Below are 9277 nucleotides of genomic sequence, written 5' to 3'. Positions count from 1 at the left end.
TTGCCTGGCAACCACAGACGCGTTCCGGTCAACCCGGAAGTGCGTGGCCTTAAAGCAATGGCGGAGTCCAGGGAGAAATCCGGTCTCGTATGGTGTGTTTGTGTTTATTTTCGGTGTTGTGTAGTTGTGTTGTTGTTGTCCGCTGTCTTGATCCCTGTGTTCGGGGATCTGGGACCCGAAAGCGACGCGTTTCGTGCCGGAAGTTCTGGCCTATCAGCGGCTGCGGCGGCAGCGCGAGACGTGCGGTATGTAAACAATAAGGGAAAACTCCTCTTGTGACAATAAACATATTTATATCCACGTGTTCATCGTGTGTTTTGTGACTCTGGTGCTCATAATTACTTATTCCTGTGTCCCACTCTGACGTCACTGAGGTACAGCATTATTGCTAAAGTGTTTATTTACAATGGGATTTAATGAGAAAAACAATTTCAGTAACCATAAAAACCAGATAAAGCGCTGCTGCATCACTATCTTTAGGCATAAATGATGCAGGGTAAATCCCCCAGCACAGCACAGCATTGTGGGTAAAGGACACTGCTGTTAAAAGTGTTTCTCTGTGTGCTGTGCTGTAACGAGCAGATACCTGCTGTATGACGTTAACCCTCCTGAGGGCTTTAACCTGCGGAGGGATGTGTACATCCGTATGGCGTCCCTGCTGAAGACACTGATGCAGCATGACGACTGGGTGATGGTTCTGCCCCCATGGGGTCGTCTGTACCACTGGCAGAGTCCCGACATGCACCAGGTAAAGATCCCTTGGGCCGAGTTCTTCAGCGTCACCAGTCTGCAGGCCAACATTCCTGTCATTGAGTACGAAGAGTTCATCGCAGGTAAAGAGCAAAAGAAACTGACGTCTGATCACAGCTGAGATTTTACTACTGCTGTGTTCATGGATGTGTTTGTGTGTGTTTGTGTGTGTATGTGTGTGTGTGTGTGTGTGTGTGTGTGGCTCTAGAGTCGGGCGGGCCTTTCATTGATCAGGTGTTGGTGCTGCAGAACTATGCAGAAGGCTGGAAAGAGGGAACATGGGAAGAGAAGGTGGACGAGCGACCCTGCATCGATCGCCTCACGTACAATAAAGACAAGCAAGGATACTACAGGTAGTGTGTCTGCGTGAGTCTGCGTGCGAGCGTGAGTCTGTCCACGTGTGAGCATGGGTCTGCGTGAAACTAAAATAAAAATCTTTTATAATTAAAACATGAGTGGGATTAATATGAGCACCAGCGACCATCATCATCATCATCATCATCATCATCCTAACTGTTAAGAAATGAAAAAGTCAATAATAATAGAATAAATAATTTATATGTAGATTCAGATAAAAAAGAGACTAAAAAATAAATTTGTCCTCAAAACAGAAACAATGAAACAAAAAATGTAATGCACTGAAGTAGTTTAATAATATAGTGTAGATTGTAAAATCCAAACATCAAAATAAAAGTGAAAAATAAAATTTATAGAATTAAATAAAAAAAGGAGAAAGAAAGGTAAAAAATAAAGTTTCAGTGTGTAAAAAATGAATGAAATGAAAAAATAAAAACAGGAAATATAAAAAATTAACAAATTCAAAACAAGTGGCAGATGACTAAAAAAATAAAGTTTGTTATTCAAAAACAAATAAAAATAAAAGACTGAGAGAACTACTACACGTCTGTCTATGTGTGTGTGCGTGTGTGTGTGTTTTTATTAGTCTGACTACACTGAGATGGTTGGTCTGTGTTGTCCTGAAGCCCATCAGGTTTCTCTGCTTTCTTTTAGAGGCTGGTTCTGGGGTTATGAGGAGACTCGAGCTCTCAGTGTGACCTGTCTGTCTGCTCAGGGACACGCCTCTGTCCTAGCGCCTTATCTACAGGACAACATCACGGCCACGTGAGTCACTTCACCAGCCCTGGGTTGGAGTTTGCGTAAAGTCTTTCGAACGAGACGCGTCACTGGGACATCTTAACTGATGCACTTCCTGGCTGCAGAAACGTAGCAGGAGACTGAAAAGATTTTTTTATTTTTTTTTTACGTCAAGTCAGAACTCACTTTCTAAAAAAACCAGAAAAGTGTCGATTTGTATCTTACAGTATCAACACCACCATCAACACCAATCAGGAAGGAGGGATAACTGACCTGAGGCGCTCCATCTGTCAGGTCACTGAACGTAAACATGCCTAAATCTATACAGCTCTCCTAAAATCTACATCAACACACTTAGTTTACGGCATCTGGTGTTGCAGCAAGTCAGCTATCAGATCCATGCTCACTTCCTGGAGGCTGTAATCGTAAAACAAACATCAACAGACTTAGAAGTCTTCAGTCTCGCTCTAGTGTAAATGCTTATTCATTTTAGATGCTAAGCTAGAACACCCTTAGACGCTAAAGTTTAGTCCGTTAGCGCTTTCTGTCTGTTATTATTAATCTATTATCTATAATAACAATAGTTATAATAGTGGGGAATGTTTTAGCTAACATACATCTTATTTCTAACTAAAATTCACTACAGATTCTATCCAGACAGCATCCAGTTGCTAGGATACACAAGTGTTTTTGCAGCCAGGTTGTGTGAACTGATATTCACTGAATATTATATATCCCTTATACTGTATATAAGGTGTTTTCTGACTGCTTTTGTTGTTATTGATTTTACTGTGTGTGTGTGTGTGTGTGTGTGTGTGTGTGTGTGTGTGTGTTCAGCTCAGTGATGATAGACAGAGCTGAAACCGTCCTCCATGATCATTATGCAGGAAAAGATTACTGGAATGTGAGTACATCACAGCTTTTACATAATTGAATACTGGACTCTGATTGGTCGGAAGGTGTTGAGCAGCTCTGACAGAAGCACAGGTTTAAATGAATGTGTACAGTGAACGCTCCACGTAATAATGCCGAAGAATATGATATATCTGTAGAAGAAACTGTATACCAATGGCAGAACAGTGTAGTGTCTATGGTAACCATGGCAACCTATGGTGTTAAGTTGTGTGTTACTTTGTGTTCATTGGAAAACGTGTGAAAATTGCCAGGAGAACTGGATGAAAACATATTTAGAGGGGTGTGTGCGTGTGTGTGTGTGCGTATGTGTGTGCCTTAGACCCGACGCAGTATGGTGTTTGCCAAACACCTGCGTGTCCTTGGAGACCAATTTAGAGCACAATTCCTCAACTCCACTGACGAGCAGGACCACACACCTTACAGCGAGGACTGGACACGCATGAGGGTGAATAACACACACAAACACACACAACATGCATGTGTTCTTCCACATTTCTGTAGTGAATGCATCTGGTTTAATAAATACACCATAATGTGTGTGTAAGACAGGCCAAGTTGGGCAGTGCTAAAGGAGGCCCATATCTGGGCGTGCACCTACGCAGGAAGGACTTTATCTGGGGTCACCGTGAGGACGTACCAAGCCTGAAGGGGGCTGTGAAGAAAATCCGCAGCATCATGAAGAAGCACAAGCTGGACAAAGTGTTTATAGCCACTGATGCTGATGATGAAGGTAAAGTTGCTGTTAAGTGGGGCGGTGGTGTTCTATACGTACAGTAGGAGGCGGTGGTGTTCTATACGTACAGTAGGAGGCGGTGGTGTTTAATACGTTCAGTAGGGAGCGGTGGTGTTCTATACGTACAGTAGGAGGTGGTGGTGTTCTATACGTACAGTAGGGGGCCTTGGTGTTCTATATGTCCAACAGGGGACACCGGTGTTCTATATGTAAAGTAGGGGGTGGTAGTGTTCAATATGTACATTAGGGGGCAGTGGTGGTCTATATGTACAGTAGGGGCGGTGGTGTTCAACACGTACTGTAGGGGGCGGTGGTGTTCTATATGTTCAACAGTCTGCGGTGGTGTTTTATACGAACAGTAGGGGGCGGTGGTGTTTTATACGAACAGTAGGGGGCGGTGGTGTTTTATACGTACAGTAGGGGGCGGTGGTGTTTTATAGGTACCGTTGGGTGGTGGTGGAGTTTTATTCGTACAGTAGGGGCGGTGGTGTTTTATATGTTCAACAGGGGCTAGTGGTTCACATACAACAGGGGACGGATGGCGGTGCGGCAGTAGCACACAGCGGCCACCTTGGATACAATATGGTGCTATTTACGTTTTTTAGCCCGACTATTCCTCGTCAAATGCTCTCAACTGTGGTTTATACGTACAGTAATGGGTGGTGGTGTTCTATATGTTCGACGGAGCGGTGTTGTTCTATACGTACAGCAGGGGGTGGTGGTGTTCTATAAGGTCAACGGGGCGATGTACAGTAGGGGGTGGTGGTGTTCTATACGTACATTAGGGGGCGGTGGTGTTCTATACGTACATTAGGGGGCGGTGGTGTTCTTTACGTACATTAGGGGGCGGCGGTGGTGTTCTATACGTACATTAGGGGGCGGTGGTGTTCTATACGTACATTAGGGGGCGGCGGTGGTGTTCTATACGTACATTAGGGGGCGGTGGTGTTCTATGCGTACATTAGGGGGCGGTGGTGTTCTATATGTACATTGGGGCGGTGGTGTTCTGTACATACAGTAGGGAGCGGTGGTGTTCTATATGTACATTAGGGAGCGGTGGTGTTCTATATGTACATTAGGGGGCGGTGGTGTTCTATATGTACATTAGGGGTGGTGGTGTTCTATACGTACAGTAGGGAGCGGTGGTGTTCTATATGTACATTAGGGGGCGGTGGTGTTCTATATGTACATTAGGGAGCGGTGGTGTTCTATATGTACAGTAGTGGGTGGTGGTCTTCTATACGTACATTAGGGGCGGTGGTGTTCTATACGTACAGTAGGGAGCGGTGGTGTTCTATATGTACATTAGGGGTGGTGGTGTTCTATACGTACAGTAGGGAGCGGTGGTGTTCTATATGTACATTAGGGAGCGGTGGTGTTCTATATGTACATTAGAGGTGGTGGTGTTCTATACATACAACAAGGGTGACGTACAGTATTCAATTCAAGTTTTCAATTCAAGTTTATTTGTATAGCGCTTTTTACAATAGACATTGTCTCAAAGCAGCTTTACAGAACATAAACACAGAGCAGAAGGTAAACATAATTAATGATAAAGGAATTAACGAATAATAAAAGAAATAAGAATTAACAGAATAAAAATTCTAGATTATTATTAGATGTATATAGTTCACAGTGTGTATGTATTTATTCCCCTATGAGCAAGTCTGAGGTGACTCAGGCAGCAGTGGCAAGGAAAAACTCCCTTAAATTGGTAAAGGAAGAAACCTTGAGAGGAACCGGACTCAAGGGGGAACCTCATCCTCATATGGGTGACACTGGGGGTGTGATAGTAATATACAGTCAGTTAAATGTGGTATTGGTGTGAGGTTCAAGGACTTCTGATCTCCTGAGTACCACAGAGTCTAACTGGAGATGTCTCAGGATTCTTAGAGTCGGCCTCGGCTCAGTGGATGTCCAAAGGCTTCGTCCCACAGAGGACGGTGGGAGCTGGTACAGTGTCTGGATGCCTCGGGATGGGTACAAAGAGAGAAGCAGTGGAAAGGGATTAACATATCTGCTGTTCATAAAAATGTGCTGGTCTGATGTACTGGTGCATGATATTATGGGATGTATTATGTGTACGCCTGACTAAAGAGATGAGTTTTTAATCTACATTTAAACTGGGAAAGTGTGTCTGAGCCCCGAACACTATCAGGAAGACTATTCCAAAGTTTGGGAGCTAAATAAGAAAATGCTCTACCACCTTTAGTAGACTTAGATATTCTGGGAACTACCAAAAGTCCTGAGTTTTGTGATCTCAGAGAGCGTGAAGGATTGTAACGTGTTAGAAGACTAGTTAGATACATGGGAGCTAAACCATTAAGAGCCTTGTATGTAAGTAGCAGCAGTTTGTAGTCAATTCTATACTTAACAGGTAGCCAGTGTAGAGATGATAAAATTGGGGTTATATGGTCATACTTTCTTGTCCTAGTGAGAACTCTGGCAGCTGCATTTTGGACTAACTGTAACCTATTTATTAAAGATGCAGGACAACCACCTAGTAATGCATTACAATAGTCCAGTCTAGAGGTCATGAACGCATGAACTAGCTTCTCAGCATCAGATACAGACAGGATGTTTCTCAGCTTGGCAATGTTTCTAAGGTGGAAGAAGGCCGTTTTGGTAGTATGGGCGATATGATTTTTAAAAGACAAGTTACTGTCTAGTATAACACCGAGGTCTTTCACTGTCGAGCTACTTGTAATAGTACATCCCTCTAAATGGGAGTTAAGTTGTGAGAGTTTCTGTGCACTGGTTTTTGGACCTATGAGTAGTATTTCTGTCTTATCGGAGTTTAACAATAGAAAGTTGCAGCTCATCCAGTCTTTTATCTCTCTAAGGCACTGAGTTAATTTGGACACTGTGGCTATTTCATCTGGTTTTGATGAGATATATAACTGTGTGTCGTCAGCGTAACAATGGAAACTAATCCCATGTCTTCTAATAATGTTCCCTAATGGAAGCATGTATATAGAGAAAAGCAGAGGTCCTAGAACTGATCCTTGAGGGACCCCATAATTAACTGGTAGTAAACTGGAGGATTCACCATTTAATTCTACGAAATGGTATCGGTCAGACAGGTAGGATCTAAACCAGCTTAAAGCCTGACCATGAATACCTGTGTAATATTGTAAGCGATCTAGAAGAATGTTGTGATCTATAGTGTCAAATGCAGCACTAAGGTCAAGTAGAACTAATAGTGACATACAGTCTTGGTCCGAAGCTAAGAACAAGTCGTTTGTAACTTTAACAAGTGCAGTTTCTGTGCTATGATGGGGCCTGAAACCTGACTGAAACTCTTCAAGGATGTTGCTCTCCTGTAAGGAGCTCAGTTGAACAGACACAACCTTTTCAAGTATTTTAGACATAAACGGGAGGTGTGAGATAGGTCTGTAATTTGATAGTTCATTAGGGTCTAAGTTAGGTTTTTTGATGAGTGGCCTAATAACTGCCAACTTAAAAGACTTCGGGACGTAACCTAAAGATAACGAGGAGTTAATGATATTAAGAAGAGGCTCACCAGCTTTATGTAACACTTCTTTCAGTAGTTTAGTTGGGATGGGGTCTAGTGAACATGTTGTTGATTTAGCTGTAGTAATAAGTTTATCTAACTCTTCCTGTCCTGTACTTGTAAAGCTGTGTAAAGCCTTAGGTAGGGAGTGGTGGTGTTCTATATGTACAACAGGGGGCGGTGGTGTTCTATACGTACAGTAGTGGGTGGTGGTGTTCTATATGTACAGTAGTGGGTGGTGGTGTTCTATACGTACAGTAGTGGGTGGTGGTGTTCTATACGTACAGTAGTGGGTGGTGGTGTTCTATACGTACAGTAGTGGGTGGTGGTGTTCTATACGTACAGTAGTGGGTGGTGGTGTTCTATACGTACAGTAGTGGGTGGTGGTGTTCTATATGTACAGTAGTGGGTGGTGGTGTTCTATACGTACAGTAGTGGGTGGTGGTGTTCTATACGTACAGTAGTGGGTGGTGGTGTTCTATATGTACAGTAGTGAGTGGTGGTGTTCTATACGTACAGTAGTGGGTGGTGGTGTTCTATACGTACAGTAGTGGGTGGTGGTGTTCTATATGTACAGTAGTGGGTGGTGGTGTTCTATACGTACAGTAGTGGGTGGTGGTGTTCTATATGTACAGTAGTGGGTGGTGGTGTTCTATACGTACAGTAGTGGGTGGTGGTGTTCTATACGTACAGTAGGGAGCGGTGGTGTTCTATATGTACAGTAGTGGGTGGTGGTGTTCTATATGTACAGTAGTGGGTGGTGGTGTTCTATATGTACAGTAGTGGGTGGTGGTGTTCTATATGTACAGTAGTGGGTGGTGGTGTTCTATATGTACAGTAGTGGGTGGTGGTGTTCTATACGTACAGTAGTGGGTGGTGGTGTTCTATATGTACAGTAGTGGGTGGTGGTGTTCTATACGTACAGTAGTGGGTGGTGGTGTTCTATACGTACAACAGGGGGCGGTGGTGTTCTATATGTACATATGTCTATCCGTACTTATATACATAATGTGTGTGTGTGTGTGTGTGTGTGTGTGTGTGTGTGTGTGTGTGTGTGTGTGTGTGTGTGTGTGTGTTTCAGAGGTGTTGAAGCTGAAGAAGTTTCTACCTGAGATGTGGCGCTATGAACCGAGTCGCACTGATCTCGAGCTGCTGAAGGATGGAGGAGTCGCCATTATAGACCAGTGGATCTGTGCACATGCCCGGTCAGACACACCCTCCTTTCCCTCACTCTCTTTCTTCTTCTTTCCCTTTCTCTATCTGGCTTTTTTCCTCCTTCACTTTTCTTCCCTTCTCTACCTGTAGGTCTGTCTGTATTCCTTCTTTCTCTCCCATTTTGCTTATTTTTATTTTTTATTTTCTTTTAATTCTATCTATTTTATTTTGTCCTGTGCCCCCCCTCTCTCCTTCTCTCCCTCTCCCCCCCCCCTCTCTCTCTTTCTCTCTCTCCCTCTCTCTTACTCTCTCTCTCTCTCTCTCTCTCTCTCTCTCTCTCTCTCTCTCTCTCTCTCTCTCTCTCTCTATCCCCTCTCCCCCCCTCTCCCCCCTCCCCTCTCTCTCCCCCCTCTCTCCCCCCTCCACCCTCTCTCTCCCCCTCTCTCTCCCTCTCTCTCTCTCCCTCTCTCTCCTTCTCTCTGCCCCCTCTCTCTCTCTCTCTCCCCCTCTCTCCCTCTCTCCCCCTCTCTCCCCTTTCTCTCCCCCCCTCTCCCTCTCCCTCCCCTCCCCCTCTCCCTCTCCCTCCCCCCTTTCCCCTCTCTCTCCCTCTCTCTCTCCCCTTTCTCTCCCTCTCTCTCTCCCCTCTCTCTCTCTCTCTCTCTCTCTCTCTCTCCCCCTCCCCCCCTCTCCCTCCCCCTCTCTCCCTCCCTTTTTCTCTCCCTCCCCTCTCTCTCCCCCTCTCTCTCCCTCTCTCTCCCTTTTTCTCTCACTCTCTCTCTCTCTCTCTCCCCCTCTTTCTCCCCCTCTCTTTCCCTCTTTCTCCCTCTCTATCCCTCCCCCCCCATTATTGTGTAATATAAAGGTCACATCTTTCCGAAACAAACTGAATAAACTCGTTTATCTCTTTATGAATTCCTTTCTGCCGTTAAGCAGCTTTAAGCTCGCTGCGTGAGATGAGTTTCAGTTACGACCTTACAATCACATCTGAGTCGCAGTATCACAGCACTGATTATCACCTTCGATATTTATGTGTATAATCGAGTTTAGTGCAAAAGTTTGTGCCCCTCTTAGAGATAAGGAAGACTTTACACATTCAGACGTAAAGAAGAAAATGA

General features: G+C 44.4%; 1 protein-coding gene across 1 annotated transcript in view; it reads left to right on the top strand.

Moving 5' to 3' along the window:
* The window catches only part of pofut2 (protein O-fucosyltransferase 2), a 12312-nt gene continuing 3035 nt past the window's right edge, over positions 1 to 9277 (top strand). Inside the window, exons 1-8 of the mRNA XM_047815458.1 lie at positions 1 to 245; positions 583 to 833; positions 959 to 1103; positions 1762 to 1872; positions 2683 to 2749; positions 3080 to 3205; positions 3310 to 3490; positions 8089 to 8212. Coding sequence (XP_047671414.1) covers positions 58 to 245; positions 583 to 833; positions 959 to 1103; positions 1762 to 1872; positions 2683 to 2749; positions 3080 to 3205; positions 3310 to 3490; positions 8089 to 8212 — 1193 coding nt within the window. The 5' untranslated portion in view covers positions 1 to 57. The remainder of the gene's footprint in view (positions 246 to 582; positions 834 to 958; positions 1104 to 1761; positions 1873 to 2682; positions 2750 to 3079; positions 3206 to 3309; positions 3491 to 8088; positions 8213 to 9277) is intronic.

This window comes from Tachysurus fulvidraco, chromosome 6 (genome assembly GCF_022655615.1).
Source record: "Tachysurus fulvidraco isolate hzauxx_2018 chromosome 6, HZAU_PFXX_2.0, whole genome shotgun sequence".
Classification (NCBI taxonomy): Eukaryota; Metazoa; Chordata; class Actinopteri; order Siluriformes; family Bagridae; genus Tachysurus; species Tachysurus fulvidraco.
Note: the sequence above shows the minus strand (reverse complement) of the source record. Positions and strands in the feature narration are given on the sequence as shown.